At 40.9% G+C, this 24,524-nt stretch overlaps 1 protein-coding gene across 2 annotated transcripts in view; it reads left to right on the top strand.

Moving 5' to 3' along the window:
- The window catches only part of kirrel3l (kirre like nephrin family adhesion molecule 3, like), a 58,965-nt gene that overhangs the window by 16,905 nt on the left and 17,536 nt on the right, over positions 1-24,524 (top strand). For both annotated transcript variants that reach the window (XM_057834435.1, XM_057834436.1), the window contains exons 2-3: positions 17,134-17,289; positions 19,419-19,568. In XM_057834435.1, coding sequence (XP_057690418.1) covers positions 17,134-17,289; positions 19,419-19,568 — 306 coding nt within the window. The remainder of the gene's footprint in view (positions 1-17,133; positions 17,290-19,418; positions 19,569-24,524) is intronic.

Here is a 24,524-nt window from a genome sequence, read left to right on the forward strand (position 1 = left end):
TATACTGCGCGAGTATGTATGTGTGTCACGTGACTCAGAAGGGCCCCATGTTGCTTGTTGCCTGGGGCCCCCGGGGACCCTTGCAACGCCTCTGCAGATATTCATCCATTTTCTACACTGCTTCTTCCGGTCAGAGTTGCAGGGAGCTAGAGCATGTCCAAAATGACTTTAGGGTTAAAGGCTTAAACGTTTCACAATCAGCAAGTGAGAACCGAACTGACGCAACCTGCACAATTAGTGACCAGGGCTAGACAGGACAAAGAAGGGCTTTGCAGAATGACAAAGTTCGGTATCATGTAAAAAAAAAAAAAAAAAAAACTCTTATTAGACAGACAAACAGTATATACATGTGAATACAATTCAGATAAGCACTCCAAACTTCTGGTGAAAACAAGCTCAGCAAAATGTACAAAAAGGGGGATTTGCCTGTTGTTTGGGTGTAGCCTGAGTAAAGATGCTTGCTTGGTGTTTGGTGCCACACATCTGTCCCGACTCTGGGCCAAACACAAGTTTAAACCCGAGCGCAAAGACAGAGTGCACAATGAAGTGTTTAAGTCAATCAAACCGACAGACTTAAGCACTGCGGGTGGTGAGGTGCGAAAGAGGCCAAGCTGAGGTCGACAGACCAACCCTTGGCATTCTCTGTCGTCACACATCCCGACACACAGCCACCATATGTCCAACGTTCCGTAATCAATGAGGCAACCAGCCAATGTGACAAAGACCCATTCACATCTGCTTGACGCTGACGAACTGTGCAATGCTATGGTATGTTTAGGGACAGAATGTGGCACCACCCTCTACTACAAAAAAGATAGAAGAATTAGCATGTCTTGAGAAGCAATACCATAGTATCCCACAAAACAAACTGCAAAATAATTAAAAATATTGAAAAGTTGTAATCACATTATCTGCTCGCCCTCACGTGTCTAACTATATTTAGACCACGGACTATATTGGTGACAAATGATCAGTCTTATTGGCTTTTTGAGTACAGAGCAGTGCACGACACAATAAGAAAATATAAAAAAAGCACATAAATGCTGACGCTATGGCAAGATTTCCCTCTATTTGCATGAATTTAATGTGTAATTGTATGGCAGAGCACAAAGAAGAATTCATAAGCATTTAAGATTTACATGAGAGATTTGAAGTTTCCAACACAGAAACGCACTTTCAAACTGACTGTCAGATTAGCACCTTACTGCCCTTGCTGCAACTATATGAGTTTCAAATCTGATCTATGCAAATAATGCTGCATGTTTTCATTGTAATGCATGCACTCTTGCCACCGCTAAACACTTAATATTCATCTTTGAGAAACATTCTCAAAAGTTTAATGCCTATTCTGGTCGTTTTTTAATTGGACCACTGTAAGTTATTTTGTGGGCACACAATGTATTGGTAGATGTTTTTATTTTTATATTAGAGAAAGTAACATTAATTTAATTGAAAATGTTGATGTTGGGATTTTTTGGAAGTTTAGATCCTTGTTTTAGTGTCAAAACAACAACACTTTTTCTTTGTTAAAAACAAATGAAATTTATTGTTGCAAGAGAGAGAAATGCATCAATAGTAATTAGTTTTTTATAAGTAAAGCAGGCTGAAAACAATATCACGATTTTGCCCTCAGCATGTTCCTGCTCCCCCCGAGAGTCCCCCATACACTGTGCCTCAGTCACTCACAAGGCTCTTAATAAGGCCACCAGTAAATGCCAGGCAAGATATGCCGGGATGAAAGATCTTTTTCTCACACTCCAGCTTTGAGGACTAGTTTGTGGTGTCGTGGGGGAGGGTAAAAATGCAGCTTTAAAGAGCAGTGCTACATTTTAAACGAAACAATAAACCCATCCGCTTATGAAATAATATTTTTTGCGTTCCACATCCCGTTGTGTGCCAGCTCAGGGGACTTTTGGCAGACATGAAAGCTGAGCAAAAGGTAGCGGAGGAAGCCCGTGCCAAAAGATAAAGTGTGCCGAGCTCCACTGGGAGTGATGCATCACACAGATAGTTCATTCTTTCACTGTAGTCATTAATATCCAGTGCAAAAAAAAGGTCAAACCTGACTCGAAGCCGTCCAGTATATCACAGTTACATTTATACATCAAACCCTGCTGTGATGTCTCATCAGCTCGGTCACACAGGAGAGACCTACACTGCACATTATCAAAGATTGATGGGCTGTCCTAGTTAACGACAGGGGGGAGTGGATGAGGACGTGGGGGCTTTGCTCAGGAACTTTTGCATAGTCAGAGATGTTGACTGTGCATCACACGTTGTCGTCTTAGCAGCGCAAACATCATTAGCGCAGCAACCTCTTGCTCTGCAACGCTGCCCTCCCTCCCACACAACCTCTCGACCCGACCTCAAGATAAGCAGTGGAACTTGCAAATGCAGTATTCTGAGGTCAGGGCTTTCGCACCAAAGGCAGATGCAGAAGCTTCAGCATGCATCTCCTCCCATCCGTCACAACTCTCCATCCATCCGTCCACATAAGACATAGCGCCAGATAAGCGGACATCCTTTTTTGTTACGACACATTTCTTTTATGCAGTGGCATGGTGCACACTCCTGGTTCACTATGCTTGCCGCTTTAATAATATATTGATTAATTAGCTCACTCATTAATCATTTATTCATTAATCATGGCCTGATTTTTCTTAGGGAAGCGGTGCAATTGGAAAAAGCCTGACTTCACATTTCATTCTAATTACACTCCTTCACTAATCAACGCTTAAGAGATGGAATTTCAGGAAATTAGTTTTTCTCCTTCCTTTCTTTTACTCAATACAAAGCAGAGGTATTGAGGCCAGCAGGTAACAGACCGCCCTGCCTCCTCCCTCTCTCGTCTTCTGGCAGCGCATCTGTGGGTTAAAAGGATGTTTCCACTTACAAGAAATCAAATGAACAAAATGAGCATTTGATGTTAAATTAAAAACTTTTCTTTCCGGCAAAGTCGACACGCAGGGGGAACAGGGAAATTAGGTCACATGCCACCTTTTCATTTGCAACGAACTCAATACAGCTTTAGCGTACTCGTGTTTGACAATTTGTCATCACCAGAGGCAGGTAGTAACGCGTTACATGTACTTCGTTACATTTACTTGAGTAACTTTTTAAGAAAAATGTACTTCTAAGAGTAGTTTTACTAAGCCATACTTTTTACTTTGACTAGGGTAGATTTGTAAAGAAAAAAACACTACACTTACTCCGCTACTTTGGGGTACACAAAGGTCATTACATTTTTCGTCTTTATTGTACATACAGAATTTTTTTTTTTTTTTTTTACTAGCGATGCTATTGCCGAGAGTGCGCTACTAATTTCACCAATGAGACGTCGCAACAATAATCACATGACTCCATTACACCAATCAGACGCAAGCTTGCCATTCTATGATCACGCCAGCCTGATCAATCATGTGGCGTCTTTAAAGCACTTAAAAAAAAAAAAAAGAAGTATCTGACATAGCGCACAGCCCTAAACATGACTCGAAAGCGAGGATTTAAACCACTCTCCCAGTTCACTGATTAAACACAGAAAACCGGAGATATGGTAGATGGTTGGTAAATGGAGTTACACTTGTACAGCACTTTTCCACCTTCAAGGCCCTCAAAGCGCTATACACTATATCCCAATCCACCTACTGGCGACCAGTGTTGTTAATAACGGCATTAGAATATAACGGCGTTACTAAAGGCGTTATTTTCTTCAGTAGTGAGTAATCTAATTAATTACTTTTCTCATCTTGGCAACGCTGTTACCGTTACTGAGGCGGGAAAGCCGTGCGTTACTATGCTTTACGATGTTGGTTGACTGACGCGAGAAAAGTCTGAAAAAGATGGACTCACGGAGACGAGAGAGCAGAGCAGGAGTGGGGAGGAGTTAAGGGAGTGTGACGCTGTTGCAAACACGATGCTACAATGCTAGGTGGCTCCAATAATACCAGACTGTAGCCGATAGCCTACAAACTATGCCCACATGATGCTTCGGTAGATATTACATATATACAGAACTAAATGCAAATGACAGACACGGCGGCATTAGCAACACTTTTAATAAAGAACTGAATGCGATAGTAAACAGCCACCATCTTAAAGCAGTAGATTTCTCAGGAAGGCTCTTTTGTAGAGAACCTTCCGAGTGAACCTGAGTAACTTTTTATCTAAAATTCTCCTAAATCGGCAAAATCTTGAGTTGAATCTATCTTTAAATTATGAAACAGTTTTAAAACTTACACATGTCGAAAATAGACAGAAGGGAACTAATGCAATAACGGGAGCAATTTTAACAACTTTAACGGTTGATTCACAACATTAAATGACTTCCACACATAGCAAAGGTTACTATCTAGTTATCACAATATCTGCAATACCCCTGCGTCTAGTTAAGTTTAGGGTAAAGAATGGGGCTAGGGCCAATTGTTACCAAAAACCCTTTAAACTTCACATTGTGTGACCTGTTTTTTGTTTTTTTTTTGGGTGAAAAAAAAAAAAAAAAATTATTACCAGTTACTTTGCCAAGTAACTAATTACTCTTACTTTCAGGTAACTGAGTTACTAACGAAATTACTTTTTGGGAAAAGTAATTTGTAACTGTAATTGATTACTTTTTTAAGGTAAGATTAACAACACTGCAGGCGACGCAGCACCAGGAGCAATGTGGGGTTCAGCATCTTGCTCCTGGTGCATCTTGCTGGGTTGGGGGACAACTACTCTCCACTGAGCCACATCACCCCGACAATATGACGACATATGATCCTTTTATTTTCATAATACTAACTATGAAGGAACTACAGTTTTCACTATTCAAACTAGGAACTCTTTTCTCCACTAGAGAGAAGGGCACTCATGCTCTTCGGATGAATAATGCTTCATTTTTGTCTTTTTTTTTTTCTCTTGCCAGAATTCAATGATTTTTTTTTTTTTTTTTTTTTTTAATTTCTTTGACTCAGTGTGGTTATGTAATGGGTTATTGTACAGTATCAATAAAACAACAGTTCATATAGATAAGTTTGTGCTGAGAAAAAAAATACCCCCCCTTAAAAAAAAATAAAAAAAAAAGAACTGTTACTCACAATGTTAGTCATTGCTTGAATATTCTTTTCACTGGATACTTTTTTACTTGTACTTGAGTACATATTTTTGGATGACTACTTTTACTTTTTAAGTAACGCTTTTTAAGTAACGTTACTCTTACTTGAGGAAAATCTTTGGCTACTCTACCCACCTCTGGTCATCACTATGACATTTGATGGTGAGAATTTTTTTTTTTTAAATAGCATTAATTTCCTCTCTATATGTGCTTTAGCTGTAAACAATGTAGTATTATTGTCAGGGGAAAAAATACTACTAATTATCCAGTGTTTTTGGATGTACTGTGCAGTGGAGACGCAGCAAAACTTGATTTTTTTTTTTTTTCTTTTTTGTAAAGGTGGTTTTGTAAGAATGTTGAGGCAGCGAGATTGGGAATCTTCCATGGTATTGTTTCCAGTTGTTGCGTGGCTCTCAAGGGGGGGAGAAAGTAATTTGTTTAATCGCTAGGAGGTATTTTCTATGGATAGAGCGAAAACATTTTTAATGTGAGGAGCGCATGAAAAGGAAAAAGTGAAGAGGAATATTAAAACAGGTTTAATTAGAAGTGGTCTCTGTGCTTCTATGTATCCGTTGCAAGCCGAGGCCAAAATAGGACACATCTGCTTTCTGTGAAGAGACTCTTGTTGGCTGCTGACACACACACACAGAAAAAAGAAATTATGCATCAAATTAAAAGAGAGCACCGGTGAGATGACAGCAAGTCGGGCATTAACCTCTAAGCTTTAAAAAAAGCACACACATTAAACAACGCTAATGAGGCTCTCATTGAACAAGCCTTGTTCTATGTTCAAAAACACACAAAAGCACGACATTTATTTTGAATTAGGTTGTCACCCTTATTTATCACACCAGCTAATGTTACCGATATGAACAATTGCGTCAATGGCCTTTTAACGTAATGACATGCATACACTTATAACACTACAACCCTCATTAAAAAATAATAATAATAAAAAGGGGGGGTATTAATTATGAAACGCACTACTTCCTGTCCTATCGTGAAGAGCCAAGGGGGTCTCCATTGGGCTCAATTAGGGAGAGTAGGCCACAAATCCCCAGACTAAATTAATTGACACCCTTGGGCATTCGGTCCAGACCCAGTACAGAAACTACGAAGACATCCTTTTGTTTTCATTTCACCGCCTTTTAAAAAAAGCAAGAGATGGAGGCAATTGTATTATTATCTCCTCATCTTTATGGATTTTTAATCAATTTGAATGAAACATTTATTTGCTCGCTTCATTTGTCACTGAGCTATTCTGTCACATGTTGCACACTTCTGGTTTCTACCACATCTTACTAATAAGTTTGATTTAGGATAAATATTCATCCAAACAGTAGAACTAGGAGGGGAAATCAGAGCTGTGAGATAGAGGGAGCAAAGTGATGGAGCGAATTAGAGGGACAGAGAAGGGTTGGGACGATGACACAGATCCAGCCTGCAGCTGTCTCGCAGTAAAAACACCAAAGGGGAGGTAAGCAGGAGCCAAACGACAAGACCGGCTCAATCAACATCTTGTCAACACCGCTAGCTGATGTGTACAGACAATTTCATACCACCGCCGACTCCCTCCGCTTTTTCCCTCCTCTTCATATGCCTTTTTATTTTCTGTCCTCCTGCCAGCCAAGACAGTCACTTGCTATCCCATCTGCATGGAGTCGGCAGCTCTCTAGCTCATGGCACTGGTGTGTAGAGGCTAAGTGTGTGTGCTTGTGTTTGTGTTGGCGTTCAGAAGCAATGCGAGAATTATACTCCGCCAGATGCCTCGGCCCTGCCCACCAGCGAGCCTAAAGATATAGGACTGTGACAGTTAGTGTGCAGCAAGTGTGAGAAGACAGTGGAAGGAGTGTATTTACAGAAGCACACTGTCGGCACTGCAGCACAGCAACTGTGAGCTGAACCATTCATATTCGCTCCAGCGCTGACTGTGTCACATCAGCAGTCTTGGTCTCACCCCCCTTGGCCTCCTCCTTCTATTTTTTTTTTCTTTTTTACATCCTTCTTCCTCTACTGAATGCATACCACTCTATTATAGCAGGTACTCTGGGAGTCACTGATGCAAGTCACATCACCTCTGCTTGCCGGCTCAATAGAGTGAGGATACTGTTACATGACAAGAATGTAGTAAATATGAGAAACTTGTTCTTTGGGGTTCCAGGATGACAACAGTGGGGATATGATCCCCCATTCACAAACAAACAGGATAGAAAAATGTTGTTATATGTATGTTTGGCCAGTAATAATAGTCCCAATGCTTGTCTTCTTTTTCCAGATAAATATTTTGACACTCTTCTCTGGTGGGTTGAAAACTTGCCCATTATGCTGTGTCCTTATGTTTTCCTAAAGTCATATAAGTAAGTAAGTACAGGTAGTCCCCGGGTCACGACGGACTTGACTTACACGATTTCAACTGTTCGATGCCTGCGTCTCGTCGTTTTTCGTTTTTCTTTATTAACTCAGGAAACGCAGGAAACATAGAGCAGGAAGCAAGCGCATGTACAGATGTGCCTGCCTACCCCCCCCCCCCCCCCCCCACACACACACACACACACAGACATAGCAGCCGTGATCGAATTGTGGTCAAATACTTGGGGCAAGTTTATGTGATTGTTTTTGATGATGTGCAGACGCTAACTACATGCTAGTCTTTTGTTATTGCTGTGTTACCAGCTAGATTACTCTTAACGCCAATTTGAATTGCTGTGATTGAAGATGAGACTGATTCAATTTCATCTTATTTTAGTTTCAATCTGCAAGTGTTGATGTCACGAGCAGCTGAGTATAGTCAGCATACCACACAGACTTCTGACATCACCATTTCGGAGCTTAGCTCAATGTGTAGCTATGACTTAGCTCCAATGTCTTGGCGAGGACAATACACTTAAGTGTAATACATGTTTTTGGATAGTTTATTTAATTTAGAGGGTGTTTTGAGGTATTTATAGGGTTAACTCCGACTTACACGGAAATCCGAGTTACATCACCGGCTCAGGAACAGAACTCGTTCGTAAGCCGTGAGCCGCTACTTTTTTCCCCTGTGGTTTATAGTACAGTGCAGATTATATATATGAGTTTTTACAGGCTAATGAGCTACATGCCTTTTAGTGTAAATATCCCATAGTACAATGTGGACACCTATTTATGAACTAATATGTTTTTCTTGTAGAATCTGGTGGTTGCGGCTTATAGTCTGGTGCGCTTTATACTTCAAAAAGTAAGTAAAAGTTAGTCAGTCAGTTAGTCACTCACTAAATTAATTCATCAATGTAACGCTTCTCACAAAGTGCTCCATTTAAAATAGTCATTCATAGAATATGGAGGCAAAAAGCCACATATGGCAATGGAGGCACACAAACAGTACCAAAGAAATTTGGTAGATTCTCCTGCAATATAAATTATACAGGTACAGATCATAGAATTGGAATATAATTTTTTAAAAAGATACATAAATAAAAGAGTAAGTTCAATAGTTTTTGTCAGTCATTTCAGAAACAAACTCAAATCATTACATGTGGATTGAAATCTTTGAGACCTTTGTTTCTGGTAAATCAGATGATCATAGCCAACAGTTCATGAAACCCCAAAACTCATTTTTTGAAAACAATATAAAATTGTGGAAACGTCCAACATTAGAACTCATGGTGTCAACCTCTAATGAGGTAAACAAACTCAAAACACCTGCAAAGTTTCCCTGAGCCTTTAAACCATCTCTCACTCAGAGTCAAAAGATGCACAATTATAAAGATTTTGAAACGCCCACAACACACTTTACAAAGGGTAAGCAGAGTGCTATGTCCACACATACTGACAGAATGAGTGGAAGGAAATGATAAGGTGTGGTATGAAAAGGTGCACCAACAGCAGCCTAAACACAGCCTTGACAAGAATGTCAAGCTTCACAAGGGGTGGACTGAGGCTGGAATCGGTTGAACGAGAGCCACACCACCCACAAAGGCTTGAACTATTTCAATCTATGTGTAATGATTCAATATAATGCATGACTTTCCCTCTCTGGGTTGATTGATAAAGAAATATTGATTTTGTCCACATTGATTGCTGTATTACATCAATACTTTCCGTAGCAGACTTCTTTAAAATAGTTCAAACCTCACTTTTTTTCTCTTTTGTTTATCAAAATCTCTGTCTGCTGTCTCTCTTCTCCTGCTGTCGCGCTGACAAGCCGACACAGAGTTGTGTGATTCTCGCACCAGGGATGCAGAGCACGAGCGAAGGGACAGAAGATGCAAGGGAAAGGACAGGAGGAGAATGTGATGACAGCTGACACGAGTGGCAAAACAGAGCAGTGTCAGAATGATGTTGGTGATTAATTTGCCTTCTCACGTAGAGCCCTACGAGACGTGGCGTTCTCATGAGTGTAGACGCGAGTGATAAAAAGGCAGATGAGAAGAGGGGACTTTGATTTGGGCAGAATGCACTAGGTTAGAGATTCAGGGTTGCAGCCAAGAGGGGAGGAAGAGGAGGAGGTGAGGGTAGGCTGGCGCTGGTTTAGATGAACGGGTCCACTCGCTTAAAAGGGGTCTCGGCCTGAGCCAAGATTTTCACAATGGAATAAAGGCTGGGAGGTTATGAGAGTAGGATTAAACTCGGGAAAAACAGCTCTTAAAAAGCAGTTAGATTGCAATTTGGGCAGAAAAATGCAGACTAGGGGGAAAGGGAGCGGGTGAGTGGAAGCGCATCCGGAATGCATAAGGGAGTGATATATTTTTTAACAGAGGTGCGAGTGAAAAAAACATCTGCAGAGAGATGCCTGCAACACTCAAAGAAAACATACATGCTGGGCACCACGGTGTGGCCAGTTGGTGGGTGGTATCTCTTGTTGGCTTCTTTGAAGCCCTCAAGTTCTGTACAAGTCATGCTAATGAGCTTAGTACACTCCAAACATCAGATGGGTGCCGGGTCCCCACGGGGGCATTCGGTTTGAATAAACTACCTCAGCACTACATTTCTTTAGTTTGTATACACACATACGCACACATACACAAAACGAGGGAGACAAAAGAGTCAAAACAAAGGGATAATAATTCTATACAGAGAGAAATGGAGCTTGCATTTCCAGCCCGATTTAGAAGCCTTATCTCGACAAGGCACAACGGATGGCATTTGGGGAGAGGGGTTGTTTATTCCAAGCTTGACACTTTTTTTTTCTTTTTTTTGCCAATTGCCTAGTTTTGTGGGGAGTTGTGTGTGTGCATGTGTGCGTTTGTGTTTTTCACCATTTCCCTTCTCTCAGGAGTCTATTATGGGAACCTCACAGAAGCTGGGTGGAGGACTTTGTTTCTATCGTTTGGAGGGGGGAAAAAAAAAAAAATTTTTAACACATATCTATACAGTTTATATGAATTGTTTCTGCATGGAGCAAATCGTCCAGGCAAGCTTAGTCTCCTTAGAAATTTAGAAGATTAAATTTAACTCATTTGTTGCCATTGGCGCTGACCGTGATGATCACTGCCAACCACTCAGTTCAAATGGGCTGATCAATCACAGTCAATGGCGGTGAAGGTGTTAGTGTTCTATTGGTTACGGTGGATGAAATATAAAAAACACTGAGGATAGATTTCATAGCGGGGCATGGGGCCGATTAATAGGGGGCCAGTCTCCGTCAAAGCTGACCGAGTGGAAACACAGACAAAGAGCTTTTTACGTTGAAAATTCTTGTGGAAAAAATGTGTAAAACCCTCAATTCTTTATAGATATGGACGTAAAACAATTTCGATTATTTGCTGAGAGAGCAATGAACCGGGCAGTTAGCATTTATTTTACGTAAATGTGTTGAATGTGCTGCGGCCGCCTTATTAAAACAAAGAGCTTTTTGCGTTGAAAATTCTATTGAATATATGCTTAAATCCCTGAATTCTTTACAGATATGGACGGAAATGCATATAAAACAGTCTTGATTCTTGGTTAAAAGCAAAAAAACGTGCAGTTAGCATTTATTTTACGGAAATATTGCGAACTATGACGCCAATGCCGCAGCAGCTAATTTCTCCCATTGCTTTTTTTTCCCACAATGTTTAAAAATGCATGCATGGTACGAAAAATATAATAATTACCTTGAATACTTGAACAAATCGCTCCTGAGACGATCCTTTCTGTTTGTATGTGGTACAGCTTTCATACATTCTCAACCTAAATCCAGCGTTAGAACACTTCGTGTATGTGTTTGAGAATAACTCCTCTTGATGTGGGCAGGCCCCCTACTTGAAGGCGAGGTGCAGTGTATGACGGATGTGACCAGTCAATATCATTGTGAAGTCTATGCGCTGAGAATTTTATTTGAAGTAGTGGATTTGTTATTTTCTTTATATTGCAATGCTGTAACAGATAATGAATCTTCAGGGTGAGGTAGTACATGTATTGTGCTCTGTATGGTGGATTCTTAATATAGCTAAAAGGTCATCCTCAGTGCCATTATCACACTCAGTCTTTAGCTTCATATCCGTCACATACACAAACACACAGGCACACGCAGGCAGATTCGGTCTAATTCTCTCAGGGCAGATGTCCAGTGGTGAACGGATCACTGCTGACATCTGTCCGTCTCATCCTGATCCGGCCTGATGTGAATGTACCCCTATCAGTTCACATGAAGGAGGGCGAGCGACAGCAGTGGAAAAGCTCTTTAACAGGTCGTGTCCAATCGTGAAAGGCTATTTTGAATTTTACCATGTAACACAACTAGCAAAGTGGCAACCTCAAAGCATACTACTGAATGTGTCCTCCTTCCTATAACCACACTTGTGTACAGCGTCACAATTTATCACAAAGCGTCAGCAAGAAAATCACACGAATTTAGCACCTTGACATCTAGTAGCATGAAATGATCTTACAGTTTGGGGGAAAAAAATCCACATTAATTTGTTTGAGCTCAGGTTTTTTGACCTTCATAATGCACATTCAGACAGGCAGACAGTTAAAAAAGAAAAATAAGTAAAATTTAATTTTGTAGCAATAAGAACGCGTTCATCTACCCTCATATATGGAAAAGAACCTCCTACCAACTGTGAAGCATGGAGGTGGAAGTGTCATGGTTTGGGTATGCTTTGCTGCAGCAGGACCTGCCAGCTCACGATCATAGAATCCACCATGAATCATATCGTGTATCAGAGGGTGCTTTAGGAACATGTGAAATCATCTGTGAAAAAATTAAAGCTGAAGCGGAACTGGACCCTGCAACATAGCAATGACCCAAAACACCAGTCAATCAACAAGGACTGGCTCACAAGAAATGGAGAGTTCTGGAATGGTCGAGTCAAAGCCCAGATCTTAATCCCACTGAGATACTGTAGGATGACTTGAAACGGGCTGTAAATGCAAGAAACGCCTCAAACATCTCACTGTTGAAAGTATTCTTCGGTGAGGAGTGGGGTAAACTTTCTTCAGACCGATGTCAAAGACTGGTGGATGGCTACAAAAAGTGTCTCACTGAAGTCATTTCAGCCAAAGGGGATAATACTAGGTATTAGGTGGTAGAGTGTCCTAACTTTTTCCTTTGTTAGAATATGCATTTTTGTTTATATATTTGGTTTAATTGTACATTTTATTTATAGAGCGCTTTTACCAGTGCTAAAAGACACTTTACAGTCGTAACAATGAAGAGGCTCACACAGCGTTTGCAGTACAAAACAATAGAGAAAAGAATTATAAATTAAAAGCCAATTTAAAAAGTTTAATGGGTAAAACAATGTTAATGTTGTTTACCTGCAATTAAATCATTTTCTTTACCAGTGATAAAGAAAAACAAGATCAGGCATCGATACACGAACATATAAAGAACTGAATATTTAATGGGGTGTCATAATTTTTTCACATGACTGTAAATGTGAAAAGCTTGAAAGGTGACATCATTCCAACACATGCATTACAGCTACTCCTTAAAGTGGTACTGTAGGGAATACATGAATGAGTTAATGTATAGATTTAAGATAAAGGAGCAAAACAAGTGCAGAGATATAGGTATTTAAGATTCCAATTCAGGTTATCACCGTTTTCATTTCGGTTTGATTTTATTTCAGCATTTAGCAAAGCTCATCATGGTAAGACTGGTGAAAAGTGTGTTTGTGGACTGTGTGTTCAGACTGCCTCCACCGTTCTCTTTGTGTGCCTCTGTTCCTCCCTCGCTCCCCATCAGGAACGTATTCATGTAATTAAGCTGCTAATACACCGTCAAAGAATTGTCTAATTCGGCAACAAGGAATTAAAGGAATCTGGCATGAGTCATTAGCCAGTCGAGATGTTCTGTAGAGCCTTTTCAATAAGGGATCTTGAGAGCTGTGAATCACTCGCTACAGCACACAGTCACTATTTTTGTATGGCTCCATATGAAGAGTTAATTGCTAAATATGAGCATACAAAATCGTGTGTGGGTGTAGTATAGACTAACTGTTCCCAGCATGTAATCCATTTAAACAATCAGCCAATGAAGTAAATTATTATCCATTGTAAATCGTTAGATACGCTGGGCAAGATACCCAAATGCAATTTCTTTTTTTTTTGCCCCCTCTCTTTGCCAGTACAAAAAGAAAATTCTCACTCTGCTTTTGCCAAGGAAGGATTACGAAACCGCTCATTACTTCATGAATGCAGAATGTCAGACAAGCGAGAGTGTAAAGTTCTATTTTTGAAGAAAAATGTCTATCCTTGCTTGAAATCTAATAGCCTGAGCTGTGAGACTCAATGCTACACTTAAATTGGACTCTTTTGATTCACTTCGCTATTCCAACACAGACACACGATGCAAGTGTGTCAATTACATATTTTTCCATCTTGGGTGAAATACTTGTTAACATCTTGTGAGTTAGATGAAGAACACTGCTTAATAACCTAGTAATTCAAGTTTAGCTCGGAACGTATAATTTGGTGGAATATCATGCTCTACTGCAAATCAAGAAGTTTCCTGGTATGGCTCATTTGTGCAGCTTGAAGCGAATAAATTTTAAATAGTGAACACAGCATGGACACAGAACAACAATTCGACCGGTTAGCCTTGCAAGTAAGACTACTTCCTGATTCATAGATTTATAATTCAGTAACGTCTTGCAAACCTCAACTGTCTAACCACTTCCCTGGTCTTCTGATGGTCGAACCAATCTGGAGAAAGAGGCGCCGGCTGCATATAGCAACTATCTGGTTGAATGCAATGTCAGAGTTAAAAGCAGTTCTTGTAGGCAGTTCAATTTTTGAAGTTTTGTAAGAAATGTACTTCATTTCCTCATTAGAAGAAGGGGAAAGAACCTCACAATAAGCTTTTCTTGAAGGGAAACAATGATTTTGCTCTTCCACAAACCAATACGTCATACTTAATGTGGATTGGTCGCTTTCTGATGGCGAGCCAATCAGGGAAAAGAGGCGGGAGCTGCAGATTTGACCAGGAAGCAACTATCTGCAAAGCATTTTTTGTCAATAGGTAAATTTCCCAAATTTTGAAGTGAGTTCTGAAATACAGTAAACCCTCGTTTTTCGTGGTTCATGGGGAGCACCGACCCCACAAAGTAGAGGCAGGGCTTATTTACATTTAAAAATATAGTAAATATGTATATATATTTTTGTTTGTTTGTTTGTTTTTTGGTGTGTTCAATGTATTTATTCAGATTTAACTGCATTGGAAAGAGATACATTTTTTTTTTGGGTGTGTTCAATGTAGAGATACATGTATGACATGTTTTTCCCTTTTTATGTACCGTATTTTTCGGAGTATAAGTCGCACCGGAGTATAAGTTGCATTTTTGGGGGACATTTACTTTATAAAATCCAACACATAGAACAGATATGTCATCTTGAAAGGCAATTTAAAATAAAAATACAATAGAGAACAACATGCTGAATAAGTGTACAGTATGATAATGTTACATGATGCATGAACAACGAAATGCGAACGTGGTCATTATGTTTACGTAACATAGCTATTAAGAGTTTTTCAGATAACTATAGCATGAAGAACTTGCTAACAAGTTGACCAAACCATCAGAGTCACTCCAAAACATCAAGATAACATGTGAAATGATATAATAATGTGTTAATAATTTCACACATAAGTCGCCCCAGAGTATACAGTAAGTCGCACCCCACGCCAAACTATGAAAAAAACGTATATTCATATACTGTATTTTTCGGACTATTCTAATAAATGGTTTTTAAGCACTGCAAATGTAACAATTATAATATAAATGAGGTATATATAAAATAAAACAATGATTTGGACATGTATACATGCATATAATACAAAATACTGTTTTTTTTTTATTGATTGACAGCACGAAGTTTGAAGTGCGAAGTAGTGTACACTTAATTTCCTCATTAAAAGAGGAGCAAAGAATTTTACTAAAAGCTGTTTTTGACTGGAAACGATGTGCAACGTCGCGAGTGGGATGAGAAGAACCATTGTCCAATCAACAGCAGTGTCTTTTTTTAAGGTTTCTCGTATAAAACAAGTCTTGATTGAATATTTCCTAGATTGATAAGTGGAATATATCTGTAGTGGATATATGCAACAATCAATCTGGCGTGCCAGGTTAGGATAAATCCATCTCCACCATGACATAATCACATACAATACACAGTGTAATACCATTAAGGAATACCTCGGTACATTGAAAGCACGGAACAAAATAAAACTGATACGGTATGGATTGGGTATCATAGTTGCTTTTGAAACTTTTGTTCACAGGAATGCAAGAACTGCATATGCTTGGTTGGAATTGCGTTTATTTTAATTATGCTGCTGGGTGGCAGTAGTGGTGGGAGGGAGAGGGCGAGGTACAGGGTTTAGTCTTCATGCCCTCCCTGAGATGAAGTGGATAATTGAGTGCGGAATAAACACTGCCAACAAGAACCCCCATTCAAACTCAAATGGAGAATGGCGCACGGAAGAGGAGGAAAGCTGGAGAAAAAAAAAAGAGGGTGAGAGCGTAAGCAAAAATCCCACCACCCTCATTTGGGGATATGGGAGGGGGGCTGCTATTGAAAAGCTATTAAACTTGCATTTAGCAGGATTGATTGAGAATGAAGAGGCCTATTAAAAGAGAGGGAGAAGAGGACAATAGCGTGTCTCTGGTTGCCGTATGTTGCCCTCCTTTCAGCAGCTTTCTTTACTGGTGATGGTGTGTCGGGGGGGGGGGGTAACCCTGTCTGTTTAAGCGGTCCAAGCAAGAGAGGCAGTTCAGAAAGGGTGGGGGGTTGAGGGGAGACTTAGCCTAGCCTGAATAGAGCCCTCTTTATCTCCCCGAGTCCCCCTTCCCTTCCATTCTCCATTGAGCAACAATGAAAGAGAGAAGGAGAATGAGTTTTTCCTTTTTTTAAAGTCTCCCGACTCACACAGAGAGCCCACTTAGATAACCAACCAACTGTCTCTTTCCTCGCCTACGGATTAGTTACCTCTGGAGTGCTGCCATCTCCCCCTTACCCGTATAAGGTTTGCAATACAATACTCAATCTTTATCATAGGGCCACAAACATTCGGAAACCAGTCTTTGCTGTGTGTCTCTATGTGCATGTGTGTGTGAAGAGCAGCCAACCAATCCATTGAGAGTGTGTACTACACTTAAACACAGCAGCACAACGACGGCAGGTGTCTCTGCTGAATTTGAAGCGCCTCAAACAAAACGGGTCCCATGAGACTGCAGTGCTATTTTAATTGTTTAACATCCATTTTCACTAGAAGTACACTGAAAAAGTGGCAGATCCTACTCTCCCTGTCCTCCAAAAATACTTCGTGCCAGTAAGCATACAAGCATATGGACTTGGGAAAGAGTTAAATAAGTTATGAGGAGAGCTGACTCTTCTTCTTGGAAAGGATATTTAAGGGGGGGGGGGGGGGTATTAAATGTTCACAAAAGTAAGGATCATCCTTCTCTATAAAATGTCAGTTTATTGAACCATCACCCTTACTCTCTGCAGGGCTACTTTCTCTTTTCTAACCCTACACACCTGCTGCCATTCATTTGATGTGGGGCATTTGTACATGATTTGCCCTGAAAATGTCGATTCTTGTCATATTCATGTTTCTCCTTCTGTCCTTGCAGCCGCTACCCGAGCAGCCTACTTTTCCCAGCAGCCTCAGGACCAGGTAGTGGTGTCTGGGCAGTCCGTGACTCTACCATGTGTCATTGTGGGCTACCGGGGGATGGTACAGTGGACCAAAGATGGACTTGCTTTGGGTGGAGAGAGAGACCTACCGGGTATGATTCTTTACTGCTTGTAATTCAAGATGTTTAGAGTACATGACTGAAATCAAACTTTTAAGGTACAGCTTTAAACGGGCAAGTCTAACAGAAATCTGGATCAAAATTTGACAAGTATTTCAAGTACAATTATTTCACATACTACTCACAAAAAGTTAGGGTTATGTTTGAGGATGCCCATTTCACTGCCTTTTCTACTCTTCTAATGTTTATCTATTTAGGAATGACACTTTTTGGTACTTTATCCATGAAGGACTGTATGAAATGCTAATAATTAGTGTTGCACCGATACCATTTTTTGGACCCGATACAGATACCTGGCTGTGCAATATCAGCTGATACCGATACCATACAGATACCACTTTGTTTGGAAATATATGAAATACACACAGTGAATCCAGAAGAACTTGTTATTGCATACCTGGTATGGGCGACAATAGTGAAATAAACCTTTGGCTCTCAAAGGCCAAAATAGTGCCAAATTCGTGATATTAAAATATGTATAATACTAGCACAACAGTAAGAAAATTAATAAAAGTAAGTAAAGTAAGTAAGTAAATAAATTAATAATTAATCAACTTTTTAAACTCTGAGTTTTGGCTCTAAAAAGGCAAACTGTGCAACTTTCATGAAATTATAAGTAATAATGATTGACTACAGCATCCCTCTCTGCGCACCAGCAGCAACACACACTTAGCCATTTAGCTTGGCTTATTTTGCTTACTTCTACAGCATTTTTTGGAAACATTTCAAATTACTGCGGCATTTCATTCAGTAAAAGACAATAAAAGTAAAGTAGACTAACTGAACAGACCAGAGATTGTTGCTCTGGTCCAGCCCCCTTCCTCTAGATAGCAGTCCTGCTGTTGCAGCCTCTTTAAGTTTGAGGTATTGAAACTGGCCGATTTAACTCCACCTCTCCAAACTTTCAGGCAGCAAATCATGCATGCAGCCATTTTACGCGACGGAGATTATAAACTGAAATATTTCCAGACCGCCGACATTTTTTTCTCTCGTACTTTCTTTTTCCTACATATCAAAAAGCTGCCCCGGCATTGGTTAAGAGCGGCTATTCGCCCACTCTCATTGGTCTGGAGCAGGCCAATAGCGATAGCTGTTTGGCATGCAAAGTTATCATGTGTCATCACACAACAGAGAGTGTAGTGAGCGTCAGGAGGAAAAAAAGGCTGCGGTCAAGTGTTATAATACCGGACCGGTAAATGGTATCGGCGCCCTCATTGTTGGTACTCGCCGATACCGATACCACCATTTCGGGCCGGATCGGCCCCCTTTGCCGATACTGGTATCGGTGCATCTTCACTAAAAATGCAAATACTAGCCGTTCAAATTACTGGCAAAATAAGATGCCAAAATTAATGTCTTAGACAATATATGGTAGTTTAGAAGAAGTGTGACTCTACACATAATTGAGACCACACAAATATATGGGTATGAACCAAACAGGAAAGCCTGGCTTGAGCAATGCTCAATCTGAAAGGCATAACCTATGATAGCAGAATTAAAAATAATTGGATCAATAAAACCTTAATACTCATCTTATGCTCATTTAAATTGAAATTAATTTGGATTTAACATCTACATGCTAAAGCGATCCTTTGTCTAAACAGTGGAAGTACATTTTCTTTGAGTTTACTCGTGTTTGTTTTACTTAGATCAATGCCAGGTCCCATTAGAAACCAAGCCTCTCTTTCTTAACCATTTAGTTTTTACAAGATTGAATGGCGAAAGGTCAGCGACTGCTGCACACACGTAACGTGATTTGCTGTTTAGCTTTTTAAGGTTTTTGTAGGAAGGCAGATAATCAATCAGCTTTTCACACTGACATTTGATGGTGGAAAGAATGCCTCCTGGCCCCAGGGGCTCTGCCACCATCTTTATTGTGTCTGTGTTTCAAGGACAGCTTCCTCATGCGTTTCATTTCTCACCTCATGCTGCTCTACACACACACAAAGGCTCAATCCTACCGAGCTGCCGCCTGCGTTCATTTGTGACTTACAGAGCTTTGCCACATTTCTTAGTGCTTTGTCCAAATGGGCTCTGTAGTTGTGTCATTATGTGTTTATTGTTGCTTGTGGCTGACTGTTCTGTGCGCTGGCTTCACGCAGGCTGGACACGCTACTCCTTAATGGGCGACCCACTATCAGGCGAGCACAGCTTGCTGATCGATTCGGCAGAGCTGGTGGATGATGCCGTGTACGAGTGTCAGGCGACACAGGCGGGCCTGCGCTCCCACCGTGCCAAGCTTACTGTACAAGGTAAGATATGCAGCAAAGGCTGCCAAATCTTGGGAACAGTCCCAATACATCATAAGACACAAGTATAAAGTCAGTGATCATTAAAACAGTAGTCATGCACAATGGGTAATTATCCCACACAACAGCAGGCAGACAAATGAAAACTATATTGTATTGTATTCAATATCGTGCCCTCTTTAAAGGCTTTACAATTAATAAAATGATTTCTTATCACCACTTAACAATAACCCCTCAGTGATAAATCTAATTTCTTGATGGAAATGAAATGCTGGGGGCATAATTCTACCATAGCTCAGCCATGAGAGTCAGATGGGGGGGGGGGGGGGGGGGGCAACAAGCAAACACTCTCAAGACTGTGGACGTCTTGGCTAATGTGATTGCAGGAATCAGAAATGACTGGAGTAGTCACTTGAAAGTCAGGGTCTGCATAGTTAGCACATTTTACGGTGAGCCACAACATTTGTCAACTGCAAGGCAGTTTTTACATTAACGCGATGTGAGTGATCCACTTCTTCACGCGGACATTGAGGGGTGAGCAGTGGGGGGATACATGATTGTATGTCTGTGTGTTGGGTGAGTGGGTGTGAGGGGGTGTGCTTATGGGTCTTGTGGGAATGAGCAAACCACTGCTGGCATCTGGTGGCATTTGAAGGAATGTCACTTCTCATAAGTGCATATTTACTAGAGCCCAGCATGCTTGCTCATAAAGGTGGAGAATCAGAGGCAACAATCTGACATGATGGTGGGGAAAAACTTCACCAAGCCTATTTCCATTTATTGACTTAACCCAGATTTGTACTGTCTGATAGCAAAACTGCTTTTGCCATTGCTAATCGATTAATGTCTGTTAATAAATTGTCATGTACTGTTATTGTGATGTTAACTGAAAGCGAAGCCACAAATGCTTAACCATGTAGTCATGGCTTTCTTCATAAGTAAATGTGGGGGGGATCTCTCTTCTCTAAATTGAAGCGTTCGTCCTCGTGACAAACAATTGGATGGTGTGTTGTCAACTTTTCAATGAGAAGTAGCCACAGGTTGCGGTGTCACAACTCACACACTAACCATAGCAAATGACACAGGCTCCTTTTAAATATGCTAAATACAAGTAAAAACAGTACTTTGTTGATGGGCTATTGTGTATTTCAAAGGCATAAATGAAAATCTTCTCAGTGTGTGTATCTATATAGACAAAACAAGAGCTAAAGAAAGAAGGGGGCAACATTTCCCCTGTGTATGTGGATTTGCGTGCAGTTGCCTGCAAGCCAAAGCAATCCGGAGCCAACGTCTGGAGTGCAGTCAGGGGAATCGGCATGGAAATTAAAATCACCTAGCACTCGGATTCCATTAGTGTCCGTGCGGCAGCAACGGAAGGACCTCTGACAATTCAGACACACACAGTGAAATTGGTTCGGTGGAGGGGGCGAGAAAGGCCAACACTAACCCCACGTTCACGTCGCACTTTATTGGTCCAGGAAATGAGCGCCCTCATCAGGGGTGGCATGCCTGGACTGCCAGTGCTATGTGAGAAACCATGCAAATAAATGAACAAATAAGCAATTCAGTCTAAACATCGCTGAGAGAGCCAAGGTAACAACATTAATGCGAGTCTTTGCAAAGGAAAAGACGAATGAAGTGTGTCATTTTCTCCTCTGATGATTATCATTTGAGGGCTTTTCATCAGTGATATTGTGCTAAACAGACATCATCATGAAAGAGTACTTGTTTGCTTCTTTTAATGTCACAACAATAATTTCAGATACACTTAATGGGTCTCGTTGCAGTGTTAGATAAGAAGTTATTCCCTTTTGAAAATAATAATGTTGCATATTTAATATGGTATTGTATATTATACACCAACCGTTCAAAACTTCACGTAAAATTGCCATATTCAGAGTATGTTACTACCGCATTAATTTATTTTAATTTTCTTTTAAAACACGACTTAAAGCAACACTAGGTAAATTTTTAACCTTTATTAAATATTTTCATAACATTTGTGATAATACGTCAACTGTCAACTAGTTGAATGATACCTCTTTTTATATCTTGAGAGGGTCTGTATCGGTTTGATTGGCACTAATTAACTTTGAGGAGGGTGGCAGGAAGCCTGCCACACAGAAAAAACTACAAATGTGCTGACTTCTGTATTGCATACGTTACTTTGCCCTTTCCCCATTCATTAAAAAGACGGAAGTCGATGCGGAAGCATTCACGGGAATTCTGCAAAGACGGCAGTGCAACAAAAGAGAGAGAAAGGTTTGTGTTAAGAGGGGAAAAAAAGAAAAGGCTACCAGGATGTACATAATAGACATTGGTCTGGCTTTGACTCGCTGGCGTGATGCCCCGCTAGCCCGCCCACCCTCAACCGAACTCGTCAGAGTTGAGGTGGGGTTAGCCCAGTACTTCTCAAATAGTGGGGCGCGCCCCCCTGGGGGGGCGCAGAGCGATGCCAGGGGGGGCGCATGTGTCCTCGGGGAACATGCTTTTTTTTTTTTTTTTTTTTTTGGCCGTACTGGAATAACGTGTACTTGCACATCCACTCAGTGGGTGGCAGTGGCGCTCTCATTTACAGAGTGCGTTCAGTATTTTTGAACTAAGGAAGAGCACTCAGCACACAGAAAACAGATATGAAGAGCAGTGCGCCGCCGCCATTTTCGAAAGCCGTTTTCCGACCGGACTCACTCACGCAGCGACCCACGGTCTTGTCGGGTTCTCACGTCGCCGCCCGAGAAGTGCCATTTTCGGCTTGGGATCGTCACGTCGACCGCCCTCACCTACGGTTCTACCTCGGCCGCCGAGAATGCGCCTTTTTCGTGCCGTTTCCTTTTAGCTTTGACTTTTAATACAGTGTGTGATGAGGAAAGACCACTGTTTACTGTGTCCAAAAATATTTATAGCGGACAGCCAGAAGCCAAATCAATTAAGACGCCACTTAAAGACATTCGACCCCAATCTCATTGATAAGCCGCTTGATTGTTTTTCAGCGAAAACGTGCCGAATATTGCCAACAGTCGTCCTGCTTTGTCAGTGTTATATCAGTAAACCAGTGAGCATTGATCGCATGCTCATTGCAAAATAACTCCACACCATTGCAAAGGAGGTAATACTGAGTGTGAGCAACAAAAATAAAAACTGTCCTTCTGTCCAAGGACACTCTTTTTTCCTTTTATTCACTTTTGTTTTTTTTCGGTCAAATTTTTTGGCATATTGTCCTCATGAGTGAATGTTTCTAATCAATTCGAATTTGTTATTATTTACTGATTTTATTACATTTTTCTGTATCAAATGGTCAAAAATGTACCTTGAGTGTATTTTTACAGTTTGAACGTTGACTTTTTTTTTTTTTTTTAATTCAGGCAAATTGATGCTCGTCAAGTCTTTGTTACAAACAAAACAACGTTAATAAAGTTATACTTTATTACAAGTTGATCTATGTTACTTTTTTTCTTTATTAGGAAAAAAAGGACACAGTGTTAGGCAGATGCTTATTTATGATAGTAGTTTTATAGACAAAAAATGATTCTATTTACATTGGCGGCAGATAGTTTGGGGGGGCGCGAAACATTTACGTCTTGCTTGGGGGGGCGTAACAGAAAATAATTGAGAAGCACTGGGTTAGCCACACTAAGCCGCATGGTTGCTAACAGTCATATGCTATTGTTTAGCCACAACTGGATTCATTACCTTATTACTATTCATCCTTCACAGAGCCGCTGGAAACAGAAATGTTGTTTAATCCATCTGCAGACGACCGAGATATTGATTTTTGACTGATTGATGATTTTATGGCAGTGGTCCCCAACCTTTTTTGCGCCACGGACCGGTGTAATGTGGGCCTTTTTTTCACGAACCGGCAATGTGTGGCACAAAATGACAGTAAATATAAAGTAACATGTCGAGTAAGTGCAGGGAAAATGTCACTCACCATACACTAAATCAACCTTTTTTTAACAGAGGCCTCTTTTAACACTTGTCGGCAAATATGTTTGGTCGCAAGCATAATGAGTTCTCTAATCGTGAAAGGTTTCTCAGCTTTAGCAATACGGTTCGCCATGAGGTATGATGCTATCAGTGCACTCACTTTTTGTTGCCTTGTATGCTAGCTTTTAGCCACATATTATGCAGAATGGACTTGGTTGTAGGCTCCTTCTCTGGCTTAGCAGGTGGCCTTTTCCCCGTAAAAAAAGCTGTCCAAAGACGTCGCCGCCCACAGCACACATCCAACAGCAGTTAAGTTAAAGTTATTGCTTGCATTGACTGGCGCTGGGCTGCTATAGGTGTGCAAACACTCTAGTAATTGCGGCCAACCACTAGATGGTGACCTATACAAACCTTTACTCTGATTAGTCTACCTATAGAGTAGATAGGTGTATTGATGTGTCAAGAGGCACAGGCCAGATGCAGTCATTAATAAATTATTTATTTGTCTGCGGCCCGGTAGCAAGTGTGCCACGGACCAGTATTGGTCCGCGGCCCTCTGGTTGGGGAATACTGGTTTACCACATTGCGAGTTGTGTGCTGGTCCTCATTGGAAACACACAGTCTTCTTCAAGACAAAACACTACCCCGTTTGTCCACCGGCTTTGCTAAAATCGACCAAAACTGAAAAGCTACCAAGTGTTGCTTTAAACCAGTACTTCTCAAATGGTGGGGCGCGCCCCCCCAGGGGGGCGCAGAGCGATGCCAGGGGGGGCGCGAGTGACCTCGGGGAACATGCTTTTTTTTTTTTTTTTTTTGCCGTACTAGAATAAAGTGTACTTGCACATCCACTCCGTGGGTGGCAGTGGCGCTCTCATTTTCAAAGTGCGTGCAGTATTTTTGAAGTAAGCAAGAGCACACGGAAGAGACTCATGCAGAGCTGGACTCACGCAGCGACCCACTGTCTTCTTCGGTTCTCACGTGTCCGGCCGAGAAGTGCCATTTTCGGCTTGGGATCGTCACGACCACCGCCCT

The sequence above is a fragment of the Corythoichthys intestinalis genome, chromosome 4 (genome assembly GCF_030265065.1).
Source record: "Corythoichthys intestinalis isolate RoL2023-P3 chromosome 4, ASM3026506v1, whole genome shotgun sequence".
NCBI classification, from domain to species: Eukaryota; Metazoa; Chordata; class Actinopteri; order Syngnathiformes; family Syngnathidae; genus Corythoichthys; species Corythoichthys intestinalis.